This window comes from Martes martes (genome assembly GCF_963455335.1).
Source record: "Martes martes genome assembly, chromosome: X".
NCBI classification, from domain to species: domain Eukaryota; kingdom Metazoa; phylum Chordata; class Mammalia; order Carnivora; family Mustelidae; genus Martes; species Martes martes.
This window is the reverse complement of record NC_137897.1, coordinates 101,793,903-101,817,042: the sequence shown is the minus strand read 5'-3', so window position 1 is coordinate 101,817,042 and position 23,140 is coordinate 101,793,903. Positions and strand designations below refer to the sequence as shown.

At 40.9% G+C, this 23,140-nt stretch overlaps 1 protein-coding gene across 2 annotated transcripts in view; it reads left to right on the top strand.

The window, feature by feature from the left end:
* Positions 1 to 23,140, top strand: part of ZDHHC9 (zDHHC palmitoyltransferase 9) — a 33,683-nt gene that overhangs the window by 4,406 nt on the left and 6,137 nt on the right. For both annotated transcript variants that reach the window (XM_080795686.1, XM_080795687.1), the window contains 6 exons: positions 8,091 to 8,251; positions 12,513 to 12,671; positions 20,024 to 20,161; positions 21,087 to 21,135; positions 21,894 to 21,996; positions 22,795 to 22,898. In XM_080795686.1, coding sequence (XP_080651812.1) covers positions 8,091 to 8,251; positions 12,513 to 12,671; positions 20,024 to 20,161; positions 21,087 to 21,135; positions 21,894 to 21,996; positions 22,795 to 22,898 — 714 coding nt within the window. The remainder of the gene's footprint in view (positions 1 to 8,090; positions 8,252 to 12,512; positions 12,672 to 20,023; positions 20,162 to 21,086; positions 21,136 to 21,893; positions 21,997 to 22,794; positions 22,899 to 23,140) is intronic.

Sequence of the window (23,140 nt, the reverse complement as noted above, 5' to 3'; positions counted from 1 at the left end):
TGCGTGTATTTCTGTGTATGTGTGTGTGTGTTTGTGTGTCCGTCTCTCACGTAGAGACACACAGACACTCTGAGTGCTGGCTGCCTTATGCCTAGCTAATGACAGGCTGTACAAAGGACACCAGAATGCCTCTGAGGCATGAAATCTCTTTCTGGTCAACCTTTCCTTTGGAATATATAATTCACTACCAACCACACAGTGGGGGATAGCATTTGGGAGGCAGAATATGGGCCCTTTGTTAGCATTAGAATTTAAGGAGACCTCAGGAAATCAGCTGATCTAGTCCCCTGTCTTCAGGCAGGTGAGGGCATCTGAACCACCAGTGACAGAGGGATGTCTATTTTCATCCTCAAATTGCCTTGGAGTGTAGATTCCACATCCTCTGGCTGCTGCATTTTTGCCTTAGGGAAGTGTAAATCTTGCCGCACATCTGGACCTGCATTTTCATCATAGGGTCTTGCCTGTAGCAGGTGCTTAGGAACAAGTGCAAGTTGATTTATAGCTGCCCATGGCACAGCCCTGGGTCGGCCAGATGGCTGGAGAAATCTGGTCAGGCAGGTGGGCACCCCTTGATGAAAAACATGCAGCAGTTTATTTATACCAGTGTATATATATATATTTTTTATTTTTGGATTTTGCCTTTACACGTTTAGACTTCTCAAAGGAGGGACCTATAATTTTCAGTGGACAGACAGTAGGTAGAATACATAAAATGAAAGAAGGTTGTCCATCTAGGAGCTAGTTAGCTCTGTATTGTTAGAAGTGTTTCCAAAGATACTGGGTGGCCATCTCTCAGGGCTGCTGTCTCCAAGTGGATTCCTGTCCAGGATGGGATATTGGGCTAGATTATCACTAATCCTCTTGCAACTCTGAGAGTCTGAAGTTCTGTATAACTGTTGTGTTTGTCTAGAAGATTCAGATACACACACTGAAAAGGAAAGGTTGGATTTCCAGTAGGTAGCTGTATTTAAATATATTTCATATTTAAACATAATTGTATCTACGATAAATGTATTGACTTTAAAAGCAGAGTGAAAATTTTGCAGTGCTTGAAAAAAGGATTTCCTAATTTATTTTTAGGGTGAGGTATTTAGGAAATGTGAGTGAATATGCCAGTTTTAGCTTTGACCACATGAAACATTCTCAGTCTTTTCTACCCAAACCCTGTCCAGCTTGTGTGAATGCACAAGCTTGGCCACCAGATTGGCCAGTAATGTCAGGACATTCTGGCGGAATGACACAGACAACTGTGAGGTGTCCAGCTACTCAAAGACTATGGTGGTGTTAGTCAAATTCAACTTCCTAATAAAGCTTGGAGGAAGGACCAAGTGCAGTGTCTTCTGGAATTGGCTTCTTATCTGTCTCTTTTAACTTTATGACCAGACTATAGGTGGGGTCAAGGTACCCAGACTTCTCTTGTGGCAAGAATGACTAAGTGACTCTTGATCCCTGAAGTATAAGCAGTTTGCTTCTATGCTCAGCGCTTATGCCTCATTGTGCTCTATGTAGAGGAAATTGTATCAAGGAGCTATCAAACCCTGTTGGACTGACCCTTGCAGGTGGTTTTGATGTGTAGAGGAGTCATTGAATTAGATGAACTGAAAAAAGCTTTGTAGTGGTGCTTCGTAATTGACCCACTTCTAGCCTATCCAAATTCTACCTCTCTTTCACGTCCCTTCTTGAGTCTTCCTTCCTGAAACCTTTCCAGTAATTTCTGCACATACTGCTCATTTAACACATCATCATATGACATTTCTTAGATTTCTAAATTCTATGATTATTACACTTTGAGCTCGTTCAATGCCAGCGACTATCTCCTAGGTCTGTGTAGCCCTCCATGGTGCCTTCCACCAGACCTTACGTAGAGTAGGTGGTCAATAAATGTTACTGAATTAATACATTCTGGATACACTTAAAATATAACAGTCTTGACTCACAGAATCATAGAATGGTAGAACTGGAAGGGGCCTTGGAAACTATCTCCATCCTTTTGCAGGCGAGGAAACCAGGTGCACAGAAGAGAGGTCCCGTTGTCAAGATCAGTCAGCCAGCCAATGCCTCTGTATGACACTACCTTCATTTCATTGTTACCTTGAATATGGAATCCTGAAGACATTCAGATTTACTAAAGTGTGCATAGTGCCAAAAGCTAAACTAGCGTATTCTGAGTTCTTGCTAACTAGTGATTGTGTTACCTAGTGGCATCTAGGTTATTTGGGCCTCCCCCGCTCAAGCTCCTGGGAAATGAAAGTGTCTTTGTAGAAAACTAGTAGCACTCTGGCATAGCATTCTGGTAGCCTTGCAGGAACAGAGAAGCCCATCTTTAAGTGTGAACGTAGAAAGGAAGCTTTGTGAGTTAGGAGGGATCATCACCTCTGTGACTACTCATAGTCCCTGCTGCCCAAATGAGAATGGTTTGGAGAAAAATTAAGCAATGTGTGCTCCCTACCTCATTACTATGTGGGTGATCCTGATGAGAGGGGCATCGTGTCCCTGTGGAGAGATGGGAAAGACAATATGACAACATCAAGTTACCAGGTTGAGGAAATACAGAGCTATGTAGACCAAAGCCAAACTGACATGGCAGAATATTGCGCTTATAGTTCCAATGTCCAGGTTCCTGAAGTTACTTAGATGAGATTGGGAAGGTGAAAAAGTGACTTTCTCATGATCTCTAACCAAGAGAACGTTTTCTGGAAAATTTTTCCATGGAGGTTCTGTCTTGTGCTTTACCTAGCCCAAGATTCTAAGACTTGGCCAACCAAATAGCAGTTTTAGAAAGTCGTAGTTGCCTCTCTGATATCAATCTGTTAAAGTACGTAGCTAAGTTCAACTTGCTGATAAAGCACGTTCCTTGGAGAAGGGTTGGATTATGTCTTCTAAATGGTATGCTTTCCTTTCTTTACAGTTCTGTCATTCAGAATTTATCTGTATATTTTCAGCCTCTACTACCTTTTTTGGTGATAAGTTTCACACTGTCGATCTCTACTGAATGCATCTCCCATCTTTTTTTTTTTAATATTTATTTCTTTATTTGAGAGAGAGAGAGAATGATCAGGAGGGGCAGAGGGAGAGGGAGAGAGAATCTCAAGCAGACTCCATGCTGAGTGCAGGGCCTGATGCGGGGCTCTATCCCAGGACCCTGAGATCATGATCTGAACTGAAACTGAGAGTTGGATGCTTAACAGACTGTGACACTAGGCACCCCTCCCATCTTTTGAGAATGAGTCTTAATTGAGTGTAGTGATCTTCTATTTTGGGAAAAGCAAGCACAAAGAACAGGGATTTCCCCCAGCATGCTGATATCACTTGAGATGTTTATTGAGTTAAAGAAGGGATCTCCTAAATCTTCTTCCTCAGAGACACCCGAGCTGGTATCATGTTTAAGAACAAAGGAGGCACCTTATGCCTTTGCAATAGCAAGAAGCCAGTGAATTTGGGGTAATTAGGGGAATATTTCTGGAACAGAGCAATGAGAAGGCAAGAACCTTATGATGGTTATTAGATAAGGCCAGTTAATGGAGGGCCTTGGAATAACTGGCCTGTGGGGTTCGGGGATTAGTATAATAAGCAGCAGGGAATTTTTCAGTGTTTTGGGCAGGAGCACATTATAATTGAAATTTGTTATTTGTTATATTTGAAATTTGCTATTTTTGTTATAATCGAAATGTGAGATTTGCTATTATCAGTGCAGTTTAACAACTGCTTAGCAGGTTTGTCTGGCTAGAGATTTTGGCCCTCCTTAGTGAGAAAATGGCTCATTGCCTCAGAATTGAAAATGTCCCTGTTTGGTTAATTTTCCCCTTTGCTACTGGAACAAAACAGACTTATGCCTCTTCCTTTGACCTTCACATAGCAGTCAATCTAGAGGCTGATTTTAAATTATGTTTTTAGTGTCCAAGGAAACTTTTCCCTATCAGCAAACTCTTGAGTGTCATCATAAGAGCCTTGAGCCAGTATAGGTGACTCTGCATGTTTTCTATGCTTTAGAAGTAGGTAGTGTGTAAGAGAACAGACAACTGTCCATATCAGTGGGGACTAATAGCAAAGGCTTATTACTATTATGTGGGACAAGGGCCATTGTGGGACTCTAATCTCGAGCCCTTTCTTCTGTTCCAAGCACAACTCTTCCTTAAAGCCACCCTTAACAGCTGCTATGGGAGCAGTTTTAAGCAGCCACCAGCTTCCCAAGAGCTCTTCTCTCACCACTTATAGTCCTTAGAGTCTGAATCACCATCCTAACCCTTGATTATTGGTCTTAATCTTATTCTTCAGCTATTTCATATGTTAGTTATGTTTTTCTCAACAAAATTAACTCCTATTTCCTCTTGTTCTTCATTTGTTAGACCCATAAACACTTGTTGGCTGATTGATTGCACTGAGCTATTAGGAAGACTTGGAGGTAGAGTATTGTATAGAATACCAATCCATGCTCCTAGTCTGTGAGGCAGAGCCCTGCTATGGAATCTGTCTGGTTTCTTACCAACTCCACTCATGAATCTCTTTTGAATTTTTTCATATCAGTTAAAGTCTGTGTCATTATCATTGTCCCTCCAATGAACTAGCATGCTAGGGATGGGGGATGGGACATGACATACCAGCCCAGCCTGGCACTGCTAGTTACTGCTAGACAGTACCACCATGCGGCCCATGGGACATGTGGAAGTCCAGTCATGTAGTCCAGCTATGGGAGCCTGAGGCCAATCAAGAGGTTGATAGAAGGTGGCTTAAAATAATATTTCTTCAGGTGGCATAAAGGAAGACTTAGCGGAGACATGGTTGTGTTTATAAAATTCACAAGGGAGAAAAGCAACTTCTGAACCCTTTGGAAGGGGGAAAGCCTCTTATACTCTGAAGATAAAAGAGTTCTGTTTCAAAAAGTATATGGATATCATTATTCCAAGAAGTGATATAAATGGAAAATACTGGGGGATTTAAAAAACAGTTAGCTTATATTCATGGATGACAGATCTAGTCTTCCAGTAAGACAAATTAGTGATTTAGGAGACTCCTGACTTTTCAGGTTGATATTGGGAATTGCCACCAAATTTTCACATGCCCTGGTCCTGTCAGAGACAGATCTCTAGCTTAGTGCAATTATGGGATTAATCCAAGGGGTTATTTTTAAAAAATATTATATTATTTGAGATAGAGAGGTGGTGAAAGAGAGCAGGAGAAGTGGGGAGAGGGAGAAGCAGGCTTCTCACCACTGAGCAGGGAGCTGGATGTGGGGCTCAATCCCAGAACCCTAGAATCATGACCTGAGACAAAGGCAGAAGCTTAACCAGCTGAGCCACCCAGGCGTCCCCTAAGGGGGTATTTTTGATCATAACTATTAAAGACAGACATACATGATAAGTTGTAGTTAACAGCAGTTTTAGCTACTGGCTCTCCAAGTTTCCTCTTACTTGGAGTGGAAAGGCCTGCTGGTCCCACATCTGCCTTCCCAGCCACACCCACTCACTAGTGACAACTGACTGCCAATAGCCTCATCTCTGGAGAACAGTACAATGGGCCTGTTGTGTACTTGTTGACATACAGAGTGGATTGTTTTAGCAGGTGCAGAAGATAGTTCGTGTGGAGATTACAGAGACCTTTATCCTTGATGGCGTAGCATAATTCAAATCTAAGTTGTCCTTTGTCTGGTTAACAAGCAGGTGTTGGAATGAGACTTAGTTAATCTTAGGTCCTTCATGCATGGGGGCAACATTGATTGTGTGTGTGTGTGTGTGTGTGTGTGTGTGTGTGCATGTATGAGAGAGAGAGAGAGAGAGAGAGAGAGAGAGAGAGAGTGAGTTAGTTCTGTTTTCTCTGTATCTTTTCCCTGTAATAAAATGATTTAAAATCCCTTTGGTGGCCAATCAGATAGCTCTGATTTTTCTATTTATTGGAGACCATACGCCTAGAGCAGTTCAAGTCCTAGAGAAGTTGTTTGTTTTCAAGAGTGATCTTAGAAATGGGCAATGACTAGAAAGACGGCTGTTTTCTGTTAGTATGGTAATTTTACTTGGCTTGCTCGTGAAACAGAGTCTTAATGTTTCTTCTGTATCCTCTGGGTTCCTGATAGGCAGAGGTGACTTTTGTTTCCAAATTCACTTTTTGGCTATGTGTTCTACTGAACGTGGAACAATGGAAAAGAAGGTAATCCACAAGCTAGTGATCTGTAAGGACCTTAATTACCCTGTATGTAGTTAGATCCTTCAGTTCTTCAAATTTTACCTCCTACCCTTAGCTTTTAGGTGAAGGAAGTAAATCATACAAAATCAGGCGATGACCGAGGATTTTGTTAAAAACAAACAAACAGGCAAGCAAACAAAAAGCCACAAAATCATTTTGCAGGTTCACTATATTCATCTTCTACTGACAAATTGCTCAGCCCAATATTATGGTTGGTTCTCACCCGCCCACCCCTGCACTCGTGTGTGTGGCAGGGAGGTGGGGGAGGATCTCGTGTGGATTTCCAAAACTACAGTGAATGTACAACCTGGGGTTAAATGTTTGCTTTGAGTGGACAGCAGCTTGCTTAATCCCCATGCCGATGAGGTAAGCCTTTTTCCTTAGCTTACTTTCTCCACTCTCCCTCTGGCCCTTGCTCATCCACTTATAGTCTGCCTCCAAGAGAAGATCTCTGTATTGAAGGAAAAAATGTGCCTCAGGAGGAAAAGAATAAAAATAAGTCAGTGATAACTCTCATCACATATTCCTATTTGAAATTCAGCTGGATGCAACAAGTATTTGTGGATAGCTTCTTTGTTCCCATACTTGTCTTAAGCTCTGGGAGATACAGAACCACGATGGTAAGACGGTAACGTTAAGAGCTGACATTTACTTTACGTTTACTATGTGTCAGGTGCAGTTCTAAGCACTTTATTTATATTCATGCATTTGATCCACACAATGACCCTATGTAGTACTATTACTATCCTCATTTCACAGCTAAGGAGACTGAAGTTAATTAAGTCACCCAAGTAGGAGCTGGCAGAGCCAGAATTCAAACCCAAACATTCCTACTTCACAAAGACAAGGTTTTTCCTTTTACGAAGTGCAGCTGGGGAAGACGAGGTCAACATAGTGAAAAACAACTGGGAAACAATACAAGGCTCTGGCAGTGAGGACTACAGTGGTAGAGAAGGGAGAGATTAGTGCAGCTTAGGCTAGGCCTCTCAGAAGAGGCAAGACTTCTCTAAATCCCAGATTCTCCAGCTATCAAATGGGTATAATAGAGTTTATGTCATAGATTTAGTGTGAGAATTGAATGAGATAATGCATATAAAGGGCTTAGTGCAGTGCCTGGCATACGCTGAGTGCTCAGTAAGTTGTGATGGTGGCAATGATGGCATTGATATCTCTGAGACCTGAAAGATGAGTAGAGCTGGGATATCCAGAGAGGAAGAGGGGTGGCTTTCCGGGTGAATTATGAGGAAAGAGGGGGAGCAAACATGATGTTGGGAAGAGGTGCTGAGGAGATACAATTTTCTTCTTCCGTTGCCTAAGGTCACTAAGTACCTACTAGCAGAGCAAATTGAGGAGAGAAGAGGATGGATGTTGCAAAGTCAGTCAGCAGCCCTGAAGCTTTTCATTGGCCTTGAAGCATGCCAGATGTACCCTCTGACGCTGGGACCCTGCTTCATGAATGGTCCTCATCTTTTCTTCCTCCTCTTTGAGCTCAGGCCTAATGCCAGATGAGCGATTATGAAAAGCTCTAGACATTCCCAGAGTGAGAGCAACCTGTGGTATTTACAAGTCCAGGCTTAGTTGCTTCCCTGACCCTAGTAGGTGTGAGCCTTTCCCAAGGCACAAAGGAAATGTGGTCCTCAGCAGGCTGACAGGAGGAGTTGGACTTGGTGATAGGGGAGGTCCCTTGAGACTGTCTTTTGAGGTTATAGGTGACATCAAATAAGTGTCGAGCTCCTACTATGTGAAGAACCATATATTAGGAGTTATGGGTCGTTAAAGAGAAGAAAAAAACATGGTCTCTTCCCTCAATGTACTGCTCATTTTATTGTGGAGACCAGATCGACATGCTGCTAACAGTTTGTGGTTAATATAGGGTGGATATAACTAAATGTTCAATCGCCCACTTTCTTCAGATGTCGCTACCTGGCTGTCCAGCTCTCTCCTGCCATCCCTGTGTTTGCTGCCATGCTCTTCCTTTTCTCCATGGCTACACTGTTGAGGACCAGCTTCAGTGACCCTGGAGTGATCCCTCGGGCCCTACCAGATGAAGCAGCTTTCATAGAAATGGAGATAGGTGAGTGTTCTAACCAGCTGGCAAGATGCTGTGGTGACTTTAATCACTAAAGGAATGGAATCATAATAGTAGTTGCAGACTAAGAATAATATCTAGCCTTTTCCCTGTAAGATCCTGAATCTGAGATCATGACTACCCTATGGTTTTGGTAAGGCAGGTTTAGCAAGATTTGAAAGCCATAAGCTTCATTCTTCCTTGTGTTGGGTTGTGTCTCAGGAAGGGTTTGTCTTACTACACTCTTCCTAAGAGGATGGGATTTTTTTTACCTTTGAGGGGTCATGAACTCATTTGATTTTTTTTTTTTGATGAAAGCTATAAGCCTTCTTTTCATAAAAATATTCTTATATGTTTGATTATACATATAATTTGGGATGTAATTTCAGAGATTCACAGATCTTTTGAAGCACAATCATGGGCCCTACCAAGAACTCCTACTTTAAGGCAATACACAAGGTGGGAGGAGAGAGCTATGATGCCAGGGACCACTGAGAATTCTAGGAAGGTAAAGGAGGGTAAAGGGAGCAGTTACAGGCTCATTACGGTGCAGTTTTCAGCTCAGGGTAGGTCTCTTTGGGACAGAGATAAAGTGCTACACTAGCCAGGAGCCAGGATGGCTCCACAAATTGAACCAGAAGATCCCAGGGCTAGAGGAGGGAATATCCTAGGAGCTCACACTGGGAAAGAAGGCCAGGATACCAGTACTAGTGGGGGCTGGGAGCCTCCCAGACTCCACAGCAGTGCTTGCCTAAATTGTTTGCAAGTCCAGTAGCCAAGTAGCTTGAGTTAGTGTCCAACCTAGATAGATTAGAAGAAAGGGGCCCAGGACTTACAAGACTAAAAGCAATGCCCACGGACCGTCAATCTATGGTTAGCCTTTAGATTGTTAAGGTGTTTGTTTTTTGATTTTTATATTACTTTAATTAAAAACACACAAACATTAAAGTTATAATAGGTATTATATTACATTTATATTTTTGAGAGAATTTACATTTGTATATTATCTGCCTGTCCAAGAAAATACTGTGTCTTTATTTTAAGATTGAATTTTATGCCCTTGAATAAAATTTTTATAGTTTTAAATTCTAGTTTCTATATTTCTTATATTGAGTTTATTCCTAATGTTTATATGCATGCTATCATCAATGAAATATTTTCTCCCATTTCCATTTGATGTTTTTTTCCTCCAGTTTTATCAAGATGTAATTGACACAACATTGTGTAAGTTTAAAGTATACAGCGTGTTGATTTGATACTCCTTTACAGTGGTTTGAAAGCGTCCAAGCTTTTGTATTTCTTTTGTTTATTTTAGCTGTATTTCCCTCTAGCTTCTCAGTGAATTTCTTTTTGAAGAATTCTAGCCTGTTTTAGTTGAGCAAAGGGGGTATAGTTTGTGCACATCTGAGCTTGAACTACTTAGGGATGGGGTAAGAGCGGGAATAGTGGGGAAAAAGCAGAGGCCAGGTGTGTTGATGCAGCTGGAGTTCAGGGGAGACCTGGTAAAGCTGGGGTAGTTAGGAGTAAGATAGGAGGGAGAGTTGTGTGTGCCATCTTTTTGCCATCTGGATTATTCTTTTATCATCATCTTTCCATTCACATATGGAGAAACTGAAGGTCAAGGCAGTGCCTTGACTTGTCTCTTGCATCTCCCAGCAGGTGTTAGTTAGCAAGGTTAGTTCTGTTTTGCCAGGTCACTGGGCCTGGAGCCCAGGCTTGAGCTGCCACATTGTGACCTCTCCTTTTAGCATGTTTCTCTCTGTAGAAGAATACATTCTTCCGTTCATTTGTACGTTTATGTTAGCAAGTTTTTGTCAATTTGCACTCATCCCTGTGCTGGTTATGCTCTGTGTATGGAGGTTGGGGCAGAAGACAACATCGTGATTCCCTTGCAGCATAGTGCCTCATGGGGAGGACGAACCATGAACTCTATCTTACAAGTGCCTTCATGTAAAGGCCATGCAAAGGAATATTAAGGTGGCATGCTGGTACTTACATCATTCTCTAATGAAGAGCTATCCCCATCCTTTTAAGACTTGTGGCACACTGTTATTGTTTGATTTCACAGCATCTACCCCACTCTGCAAAAAAAGGAAAAAAGTTCCATATGGCAGATATTTTTAAAATCAAAGTGAATTGAAAAATTATTCTGTTTTTAGAATTACCCTGCACATCTAGGGTGCAACGAGACAGGCATTCTCATATGCTGCAGATGGATGGGCGTGCAAATTGATACAGTCTGTCTGGGAAGCATTTTAGCAATAAGCAATATGGGCTTTAAGGATTCATACCCTTTGACCCAGTAATTCCACTTCACTTAGAGTTTAGTCAAAGGAAAGAATCAGATTTATACAAATTACTGTAGAAGGATTTTCAGCATGTCATTTTTCCTTTTTTTTTTTCTTTTTAATATGGGCCTAGCTGTTTTAATGCCAGCAACGTCATATATTACTGCTCAGACTTCAACTTGCTTTTCTTTTTTTTCTTTCTGTTTTAGAAATTAATTTTAATGCATATTAAATAATACATATTCTCTTTTTTAAAAAAGATTTTATTTATTTGAGAGAGAGATAGAGAGGTGGGGGAAGGGGCAGACGGAGAGGGAGAGAACCTCAAGCCGACTCCAAGGTGAGACTGGAGCCCAACTATCGGGGTTCAGTCTCACTACCCTGAGATCATGACCTGAGTTGACACCAAGAGTTGGATGCTCAACTGACTGAGCCACCTAGGTGCCCCAACATATGTATATATTGTTGAGAAGGGGAGGTGGAAATTGGGGTTGGGGTTGTGATCAGAGGGGATTTAAACTTTATCTGTAACATTTTAATTTTTTTCATGCAACATCATTTAAATAGTAAAAACCCAGAGGCCATTTAAATGCCCTACAATATGGAATGGTTAAATAGACTATGGTATGTACATATGATGGAATATTATATTGCCAGTATTAATATTTTTTGGAAGAGAAATTAACAACCATGGAAAAGTGTTCACCATATAGTGTTAAGTGAAAAATAGAGGGTACAAAATTATATTTATAATGTGATCTCAAATTTTTAAAAATAATGAATGTTTATTTACCTGTTAAGGAAATACACCAAAACACATGGATATCCCTGAGTTGAGAGACTATCAGTGATTTTTTTTCTTACATATAACTTCTGTTTTTTCCAAATTTTTACAATAAGCATGCATTACTCTTATTTTTAAATGATTATTTGTCTGATTCTAAGTATTACCAGTCTTTTTTATGCATATATTTTATTTTTGCAAGATAATATCCTTTTATGCATGTTACATGCTTTCTAGTGTACATTTTCATTTTGCAATATATTGTGAATATTGTCCTGTGTTTTCATTCACTTGTCTATATCATTTTAAATGGTTGCATAATATTCCATCCTATGCATGCATTTACTTAACCAGTCCCCTATTGGACACTGAGGTTATTTTCAGGTTTTCACTATTAAAAGGGACTCTGTGATAAATATCCTTCCATCAACATCTTTTGTGTATCTCTTTGTAATTTTGTTAAATTCCTAGAAACAGAATTGCTGGGTCAAAAAATATATGCCTTTAAAGTTTTGGGAGTCACTGCTTTATCACTTACTGATTATGTATAAAAATACCTTCTCCATCCTTGCCAATACTGGGTATTTTTATTATTTTTTTATTAAAGATTTTATTTATTTATTTGTCAGAGAGAGAGAGAGAACACAAGCAGGGGGGAGCAGCAGGCAGAGGGAGAGGCAAGTGGAGGGAGAAGCAGGCTCCCCACTGAGCAAGGAGCTCAACGCTGGACTCAACCCCAGGACCCTGGGATCATGACCTGAGCTGAAGGCAGACACTTAACCAACTGAGCCACCCAGGCATCCCATTTTTCTTCTTTTTAATATTTGTTAATATAGTAGGAGGTAACAGCATCTTTGTGTTGATTTTTATGCCTTTGATTCTTAGTGAATTTGAATGATTTCATTTCATGTGCTTTTTAGCCATTTTTATTTCTTTTATAAATGTTTTTCTTTGTAATCTGCCGAAAAACATGAAGAAACCTCTTTTCACATGTGCAGAAAAGAATTGCATGGTATTCAGTGGAATTTGATGGGATACTTGTTGATGTTGACAGTGCCCTCAGGCAGTGCTAGTCTGGAAAAGACAGTGGGCCTAAGGAACTGGTGATTGCTCCCACTGCTTTTGGAGAAGTGGTGAGACTTTGGGGCTCAAATAATGCCTGGCAGTGATATTAACTGTCTTTACTGACCTACAGAAGCTACCAATGGTGCAGTGCCCCAGGGCCAGCGACCACCTCCTCGTATCAAGAATTTCCAGATCAACAACCAGATTGTAAAACTGAAATACTGTTATACATGCAAGATCTTCCGGCCTCCCCGGGCTTCCCATTGCAGCATCTGTGACAACTGTGTGGGTGAGTAAAACCAAGGGGGTTTTGTCTGGGGGAAAGGCTGAACTGAAGGAGAGGGTCAAGGTTATTTTTCTAGGGAGGAATCAGTAGTGGTGGGAAGATTGATTTATATAGGAAATAAGCTAGATTTAGTTAGGAAACTTTAGGAAGCAAGCTACTGAACAGCTGTAGATCAATTGTACTTCTATAGATCATATCATAATTTAAATATCCTCTAGTCTGAAATGTATTTAAAAAAACCTTTTTGATAAATGGGGAAGTAAACTTGACCTGTTTTTCAAATCCGGATTTGTTTCAAGTGGAGCCCGCCTTACGTGGGGGGAGGAGAGCTCTAGTCCACTGGAGGGCAGCATCGGGGAAGGAAGGGATATGTAAGAAGCAGTGTTCCCAAGAAGAAAGTTGCTAGCATTTATTGAGTTCCTACTATATCCCAGGCACTGTGCTAAGTGCTTTCCCTTTCTCTTATTTAAGACTCATCAGAACCCCATGTGGTGGGTATTATCCCCTTTTTACAGAGGAGGAAATAGGTGATGCATCTTTGTGCAGGCTCATGTAATTAATATGATATGAAACTGGAGTAGGTCTGATTCCAAAACTGTCATTTCATCTTTCTCTGCCGATGTTGCAAGGGTGGTGGGTGTGCATAGTACATGGGTCTGTGCTTCTATCTGCATATATGTGGCTTAGTTGTAATCACTGCCTACTGTGTGTTGAACCCTGGGAAAGATCAGAAACAGGCAGTAAATATGTCTGTTGATAATGTGCAACTCCTTACCTTACCAATAAGCATACTTTTTAAAAAAGATTTTATTTTTTTATTTGAGAGAGAGAGCACAAGTGCACATGCGTGTGGGGTAGGGATTGGGGGAAGGAGCAGAGGGGGTGGGAAAAGGATAAACAGACTGTGCCCTGAGAACAGAGCCCAACCAGGACTCGGGGCTGGCTCCCAGGACCCTGAGATCATGATCTGAGCCAAAACCAAGAGTCAGATGCTTAACTGACTGAGCCACCAGGCTCCCCAAGCATACTTCTAGCACTGTTTGTATATGCCATGGAACATGCCTCACTGAGTACATTGCTTTCTTCTTATTAGCCAATTCTTTGGGCAAATGTTGGGAAGATAAAGCTTACTTTATATGGTAAAAATCTGTATGTAGATAGGACTTTTATAAATTAAAACTTGTTTTAAATTAGCTAGGAAGCTTGATATTTCAAGAAGTTCTGATGTGAAGGTTGTTTTTTTTTTTTAAAGATTTTGTTTATTTATTTGACAGACAGAGATCACAAGTAGGCAGAGAGGCAGGCAGAGAGAGGGGGGAGCAGGCTCCCTGCTGAGCAGAGAGCCTGATGTGGGGCTCGATCCCAGGACCCTGGGATTATGACCTGAGCCGAAGGCAGAGGCTTTAACCCACTGAGCCACCCAGGCGCCCCTGATGTGAAGGTTTTCATAAAGAATTCTCTCTCCTTATTAATATTCTTAAGTATAAGGAACTTTGATTTTTTAAAAAGAAGCACTAACTTTCCAGTAGAAATATGGGCAGTTTGTAAAGTAGGAAATGTAATAACTAGTTAACATGAAAAAGGGTCATCCCTACTAAAAATCAAAGAAATAAAAATTAAAACAGGGTCTCTTAAAATCTAGAACATTAGCAAATAAAACCTGGTAATGCTTAGTCCTACCCTGACAGAAGTGTAAATTGGAACAAACTTTTTAGAAGACAACCTAGTGAGATTCATAAAAGCTTTAAAATATGTATACCCTTTGATGCCAGTGATTCCCTTTCTAGGGATAGATCCCTAGATAGAAAATAATGAAATAAAAATATTCCCTTTCTAGGGATAGATCCCTAGATAGAAAATAATGAGGGATGTGGTAAAAGATTTAGGTATGGAAATATTTACCTCAGGATTATTATGATGATGAAAAATTGGATAAACCTAACTGTCTACCCGTAGATAAGTGGTCAAATAAATTGTGGGACATTCATGCAATAGACTTGTGGGGAAAGCTCAGATCAGAAAGCTAAATGAAGGGCGCTGGCGTGGCTTAGTCATTAAGCGTCTGCCTTCAGCTCAGGTCATGAACCTGGGGTTCTGGGATGGAGCCCCACATAGGGCTCCCTGCTCAGTGGGAAGCCTGCTTCTCCCCCTCCCACTCCCTCTGCTTGTGTTCCCTCTCGCTGTGTCTCTCTGTCAAGTAAATAAACAAAATCTTAAAAAAAAAAAAGAAAGCTAAATGAAATAAAATAGGAGATAGGCTACATTTATAGTGTGATCTCAGTTACACAGTTGAAAAAATATATATAAAGATATATGCAAGGAAATATACCAGAATGCTTATGCTTATAGTTTATTATCTATAGGTTGTGGAATTATGAGTGATTTTATTTCCTCTATTTTTCTTTTTTCTTTTTTTTTTAATTTTTAAATTTTTTTTAAAGAATTTTTTTAAAGGTTTTATTTATTCATTTAACAAAGAGGGAGAGTACAAGCAGGAAGAGCAGCAGGCAGAGTGGGAGGGAGAAGCAAGCTCTCTGCTGAGCCAGGAGCCAGATGTGGGACTCGATCCCAGGACCCTGGGATCACCACCTGAGCTGAAGGCAGCCGCTTAACATACTGAGCCACCCAGGCGTCCCTATTTTTCTTATTTCTTTCGAGTTTTCTGTAATGAGCATGTATTAGTTATATTATCAGAAAAAGTATGATTTAAGGGGTGCCTGGGTGACTCAGTGGGTTAAAGCCTCTGCCTTCGGCTCAGGTCATGATCCCAGGGTCCTGGGATCGAGCCCCACATCAGGCTCTCTGCTCAGCAGGGAGCCTGCTTCCCTTCCTCTCTCTCTGCCTGCCTCTCTGCCTACTTGTGATCTCTGTCTGTCAAATAAATAAATAAAATATTTAGGAAAAAAAAAGAAAAAGTATGATTTAAAATAGTAACAGTGGCGGGGCACCTGGGTGGCTCAGTGGGTTAAGCCTCTGCCTTCGGCTCAGGTCATGATCTCAGGGTCCTGGGATCGAGCCCCGCATCGGGCTCTCTGCTCAGCGGGGAGCCTGCTTCTCCCTCTCTCTCTGCCTGCTGCTCTGCCTACTTGTGATTATCTCTCTCTCTCTGTCAAATAAATAAAATAAAATCTTTAAAAAAAAAAAAAAATAAAATAAAATAGTAACAGTGGGGCACCTGGGTGGCTCAGTGGGTTAAACCCTCTGCCTTTGGCTCAGGTCATGATCCCTGGCTCCTGGGATCGAGCCCCGCGTCGGGCTCTCTGCTCAGCAGGGAGTCTGCTTCTCTTCCTCTCTCTGCCTGCTTCTCTGCCTAGTTGTGATCTCTGTCAAATTTAAAATAAATAAATAAATAAATAAAATAAAATAGTAGGGGTGCCTGGGTGGCTCAGTTGGTTACGGGTCCAACTCTTGAGTTCAGCTCAGGTCATAATCTCAGGGTCGTGAGGTCAAGCTCTGTGTCGGACTTCACGCTCAGCATGGAGTCTGCTTGAGATTCTTTGTCTCCTTTCCCTCCACCCCTCCCACCCTAAAATAAATAGATAAAATCTTAAAAAATAAAAATAAAATACAGTAAAAATGTATCTGTATAAATCTACAGTTTTCAATGTTTTTATATGGCAGTTTTGCTTAAAGTGAGGCCATATCTGTAATTCTTCTTTTCTAATTTATTTTATTTTATTTTTAAAAAGATTTTATTTATTTGTTTGACCCAGAGAGAGAGAGAGATCACAAGTAGGCAGAGCAGCAGGCAGAGAGAGAGGGGGAAGCAGGCTCCCTGCTGAGCAGAGAGCCCAATGCGGGACTCAATCCCAGGACCCTGAGATCATGACCTGAGCCAGAGGCAGAGGCTTAACTCACTGAGCCACCCAGGTGCCCCAATATCTGTAATTCTTGATCCAGATATTATCCTAATCAGTTGGATGTCTTTTCTACATATTCTTTTCCTTTGCTGAAAAGATATATTGTAGCCATTTAGCCAGGAGATGTACCATTCTTACAGTCTTAATTTTGACCAGTACATAGCTCATTTTTTAAATGCTGTATTTTATTCTTTGTGCTTTTTTATACATTAAAATAACACATGTTCATTGTAGAAAATATGGGAAGTACAGAAAGTATAAATAAAACTTAATCCCAAATTTACTCTCCATTTTTCTATATCTCCTTCCACTGTCGCTTGTTTGTGAAGTTAGATCACACATGATAGAGTTTTTTTAAAAAATATTTTATTTATTTGACAGACAGAGATCACAAGTAGGTAGAGAGGCAGGCAGAGAGAGAGGAAGGGAAGCAAGCTCCCTCCTGAGCAGAGAGCCTGATGCGGGGCTCGATCCCAGGACCCTGGGATCATGACCTGAGCCGAAGGGAGAGGCTTTAACCCACAGAGCCACCCAGACACCCCACACATGATAGAGTTTTTAATCCTGCCTTTGTCATTTAACATTATATCCTGAGCATTTTTCTATATCTTTAATAAATATTTTTTGAATATATTATTTTAATGACTGCATAATCCATAATATGGCTATATTCTAGTTTATTTAGGCAGTTTCCTATAATTAAATATTATTTACTATTCCATTTTATTCGTTATTATTACACTGTAATCAAAATGATTAAATTTAAGGATGTGGAGAAATTGGAACCTTCATATACTGCTGGTGGGAATATAAAATGGTGCAGCCACTGTGGAAAACAGTTTGGCAGTTCCTCAAAAAGTTAAACATGGAATTATCATATGATCCAGCAGTTGCACTCTTGGATGTTTGTGTGTGTGTGTGTGTGTGTGTGTGTGTGTGTGTGTATCTAAATTAGTCTGTTCAGACTACCATAACAAAATACCACAGACTGGGGAGCTTAAAAGAAATGTATTTTTTCATGGTTCTGGAGGTTAGAAGTCCAAGATCAGGGTGCCAACAGGATTGATGTCTGGTGGGGTCTCTGTCTCTGGCTTGCAGGGGCCACCTTCTTGCTCTGTTCATATGGCTAGTTTTCTGTGCTCATGCACTCCTGGTGTCTCATCTTCTTCCTATAAGGATACCAATCTGACAGGATTAAGGCCTTACTCTTACGACCTCATTTAACCTTAGCTATCTCCTTAGAAGCCCTGTCTCCAAATACAGTCACATTGGAGGTTAGAGCTTCAACATATAAATTGGGGGGGGGACACAATTCTGTCCATAAAAACACCAAAAAAGAATTGAAAATAGATACTCAAACATTTCTGTATATCAGCGTGCATGGCCGTATTGTTCACCATAGCCCAAAGATGGAAACAACGTCCATCAACAGATGAATGAATAAACAAAATGTGGTATATCTGTACAATGGAATATTACTCAGCTATAAGGAGGAATGAAGTGCTGATATATACTGCAATGTGGATGAATCTTGAAAACATTATGCTAAGTGAAAGAAGCCAGACAGAAAAAGTCAAATATCATATGATTGCACTTATGTGAAATATCTAGAATAGGTATAGAGACAGAAAGATTAGAGGTTAGCAGGTCTGGGGGAAGGGGAAAACAGAGAGTTACTCTTTAATGGGTACAGAGCTTCTCTTTGGGGTTGGTGAAAATTTTTGGAAATAGGTAGTGGTTCTGGTTGCACAACACTGAATGTAATTAATGCCACTGAATTGTACACTTAAAATGAATAAATTGGCAAATTATGTGTTATATATTTTACCACAATAAAAAATCTAATAAAAATTACTGAACTTAAATTTCTGTACACATCTCTATTTCCTTATTAGAAGTTACTGAAATGGATTTATTTTGCCAAAGGGGTGTGAGCTTTATTATGGCCATTGGTACACACTGCCAAATTGCTTTTCAGAAAGGCTCTCTGAATTTATACTCCCACAAAGAGTATATTAGTATCTATTTTATGCTATTCTTACCAGCACTGGATATTATTTTTTTATATTCTTATTTTGATAGGCAGAAATTCTTATTTTATACTAGTATTGCTCTGAATTATTAGTGAATCTGAAAACATTTAAATATATGGTTATGTGGTATTTAACTGTTTTTGCCCTTTGGCTATTTTCTTGAAGGAGTATTTTGTATTTTGTTACGGATTTGTAAGGCTTTCTCAGATATTAAGGTACAAAATTGACATATATTTCCATTGTTTTTTTTCCTGTTTAATATTCTTTCATAGTATTTTTTTAAAGATTTTATTTATTTATTTGTCAGAGAGAGGGAGAGTGAGCAAGCACAGGCAGAGGCAGAGGGAGAAGCAGGCTCCCTGCCAAGCAAGGAGCCCGATGTGGGACTCGATCCCAGGACGCTGGGATCATGACCTGAGCCAAAGGCAGCTGCTCAACCAACTGAGCCACCCAGGCGTCCCTCTTTCATAGTATTTTTAACATGTATAAAATATTTTTAAGATTTATGGAGTCAAGTATATTTTTCTTTAACATCTGTGTTTTCCTCTATTAATTTTATGCTTACTTAGAAAATCCTTATCTGTATAGTGGATAAATGTTCCTCTATTCTTTTTTTAAAAGACTTATTTATTTATTTTAGAGAGAGAGAACAAGAGCAGGAGCAGGAGGAGCAGAGAGAGAGAATCTCAAGCAGACTCCCTGTGGAGTGCAGAACCTGACTTGAGGCTTGATCTCACAATCCTGAGATCATGACCTGAGTCCAAACCAAGAGTTGGCCGCTCAACCAGCTGTGCCACCCAGGCGCCCCTCATCTATTCTTTATGGTTATTTTTTGGTTATATTTTGTTTTTATATTCATTTTTAAAATTTTTTTAGAGAGGTGGCGGGGGCAGAGGGAGAGGGAGAAAGAGAATCTTAGGCAGGCTCCACACCCAGCTCAGAGCCCAGTGTGGGACTGGATCTCACAACCTTGAGATCATGATCTGAGTGGAAATCAAAAGTCAGACACTTAACCAACTGAGCCACCCAGGTGCCCCTGTAGTTTTATCATTTTTTTTTAAACTAGAGGTTAAGAAAAACCACACCACTCATTTTTCAAAATTTCCTTGGCTATTTTCACCTACTTATTCTTCCTGGACTTATTAAGTCCACCTAAGATTTTTCTTTGGAAAAGCAAAATCTCTTGTCACCTGGCAGTGAGGCAGCTTGCTTGACCCCTCAGTGCCTTAGTTTCTTCAACTGCAATCTGAGGAAAAGAATGTCTTCTTTTGCTTGACTTCCATAGTGATTGTGGGGATCAAACGAGATGACTGAAAACATTGTGAAAAATAGAAACCAGTGTTTTTTATAATCAAAATCGGCAGTGATCTTGGGGGGTGGTCTCTAAATCAGGTACTATGTGGGTGGCATGCTATGCTTTGTTTTGGAGGCTTTGGCATTGGACTCTCTCTTTCTCCCACAGAGCGCTTCGACCATCACTGCCCCTGGGTGGGGAATTGTGTTGGAAAGAGGAACTACCGCTACTTCTACCTCTTTATCCTATCTCTCTCCCTCCTCACGATCTATGTCTTCGCCTTCAACATCGTCTATGTGGCTCTCAGTGAGTATGCAGGGCAGTGTCTGTTGGTGAAGGGTGGGAGAAAACTTTGAGAGCTAAGGGGAGTGGTTGGGTTTCTTGGTGGGACTTTACCATTGCAAAGGCACCCTAGGACCAATTAGAAATGAATGCTACCCTCTGCTCTCAAGCTGAGCGCCAAACCTCAGCTCACATCAATCCATATTCCTGAGAATGTTGACCTTGTCATTGGCCTTCTGCTGAAGACCGAGGCTCTGATTACTGGTCTGTACCCAGAGTAGTGGGCATTTCTGAGGTGATCCCAAAGGTTGAGGATGTATTTTGGCTCTGCATCCTTTCTTCTGCCTTGTAAGACCTGCTCTGTGCCAGGTGGTAGAAGGGGTTATACAAGAGAAATGTCTTTCAGTAGCTCATGGTCTACTTTGGGAGACAGAAAATACACACCCATATGTATGCATGTGCATGCGTGCACATGTGCACGCACACGCACACACGCCAAATCACCCTAAAGCCAAATGGGGTGTGGAGTTAAAGGAGGCTTCTTCATCAAGAGATGAGTTCTCAGCTGGATTTTGAACAAGGGAGGTATATGGATTGGTGAGGAGAAAGGATTTTTCTTGAATATTTCTGATTTCTTTCATCTGTGAATGGATATTCCCCATCCATGCCCATAGTTGGGGGCTCCGGAAAAGGGAGGGGAGCAGGAAGCTTGACTTCTGCCAGACTCTGTAGTCCAGTGCCAGGTCCCGCAGTGAAAATGTAAACTCTTTAGTGAGGATACTGCCAGCTTGTAGGTGAGAGTCCCTTGTTTGAGTGAGGGCTTAATCTCTTAGCAGCTTGTAACATGGGATAAGGAGGGAAGGAAATGAGTGGGTACTAGGATATATGTGCATTTTTTTTTTACTAAAGTCATTGATTTTTCTTTCTACTTGTCCTCCCAATTTAACAGAATCCTTGAAAATTGGCTTCCTGGAGACGTTGAAAGAAACTCCTGGAACATATCCTCCCCTGGCAGTATGTCCCTGTGACGCCCTCTTAAACTAGTTTCGAGTAGGCTTTCTCTCTGCATTTCTCCCACCATCTCATTTTTTATCTGTTAGAGAGTGCCAAGATCTAAAATTTTAAAAAAAATGTAGTCTTAATGGTAGCAACCAGAATGGAAGATGGCCAGGGCTTAGAGGGAGGTCTTTCCCTCACCCCTTTCTCCACTGCCTCCCTCCCAAGTCCTTCTGACCCAGGCTCAGCCCTGCCTCCTCTAGTGGGCTGTGTTTGTTTCAGTACACCTCTTACATCACTTGACCAAAGTCCCCCCTTTCTGTTACAGCTCAGGCTTATTTTGTACAACAGTTGCATTTCTGAGAAAGAGATTCCGATGGGATTTCTGTAAGTCACATTCTGTTTTTCCCACCAATTTTTCATTTATAAAGTTTATTTTTCGATGGATTTTCCACTGGCAGTGAAGGCCAACATTATTTAGCTTTGGCCTTCTTCTAAACTTTCTCTTCAAAGAGCTAATGATGAATAAATAAACACTTAAAAACACCAGAAATGTTAGAGAGCCACTCGTAGTGAATAAATAGGAGTCCTTTACCTTTCATATATCCAGTGAGTTTAGAATTCATCTGTTGTTATATATGGATACTTGGCCATTTCCGATATATGTTCTGAGAAGTAAAGACGGTATGATTGTTGCCATGAGGCTGAGGCATTGAGTCCCCTGGTGTAGCTTCTTCAACATTCCTTAGCATCACCTCACTGTCCTAGAAGTGCTCATTTGCTTCTTCACACTGTGGTCCGTCGTGGGATTGACTGGATTTCACACTTTCCTCGTGGCTCTCAACCAGACAACCAATGAAGACGTGAGTCAACTTTCCCTCTTCCTCATCACATATTCTTCCTTCTCCAAAGCCTGTGCTCTCATTACCTGCCCGAGAACTGAGTCCCCAGGGCTTGGTAGGTCACGGCAGACAGAAACCTGGTTTGGGAGATTGTTAAATCCAGTGTGTGGAAGAGGAAGCACACTGCTTTGTTTGGGAAGATGAGGTTCAGTGGTTGAGTGGGTACAAGGTCTTCTGCTGTTCATAGGTCCTTACAGGCTAATTAGTGCCTCTGGATTTGGAATGGAGAGGGACGGTTGCACTGAATAAATCCTTGCTTTTTAAACCTTACCAATTAATCCATGTTCATTGTAGAAAATCAGAAAATGCAGATGAGTAAATCACAGCAAGTAAGTCCCCATAACTTTACCTCCTGGATTTCACCATGGTTTTTTTTTTTAAGTTTTTATCTAAATTCACCATTGTTAATGGTATGATTTGTAGTCCTGCAGACTTGTTCCTGTGTTTGTTTAGATGAATATATATTTTGTATTTTTAATTGAAAATAATACATGGTGTTCAGCCTCTGATTTTTCACTCGATTGTCAATATTTTTCTATGGCTATGCAGGTATTTCTTTTTTTCCTGTTGTGGTAAAATATACATATTATAAAATGCACTGTCTTAGCCATGTTGAAATGTAGAATTCAGTGGCAGGAAGTACATTCATGTTGTTGTGCTACCATCACCACTGTCCGTCTCCAGAGCTTTTCATCTTTCCACGCTGCAGGTGTTTCTGCAACATAATTTTTACTATAGGCCTTGGCTTTTATCTTGCAGATCAAAGGCTCATGGACAGGGAAGAATCGTGTTCAGAATCCCTATAGCCATGGCAACATTGTGAAGAACTGCTGTGAAGTGCTGTGTGGCCCCTTGCCCCCCAGGTACTCAGCGGACAAGAAGATTCTGGGATTCTTGGGACAAGCAGTTCAACCTGATCCTATTACCTGGCCTGATGCATTCTTTTTTTTTTAAATAGAGAGAGAGAGAACAAAAGTGGGGTGGGAGAGGGTCAGAGGGAAAGGTAGAGAGAATCCTGAAGCAGATTCCCCGCTGAGTAGGGAGTCTAACACGGGGGCTCGATCTCAGGGCCCTGAGATCATGACCTGAGCCGAAATCAAGGGTT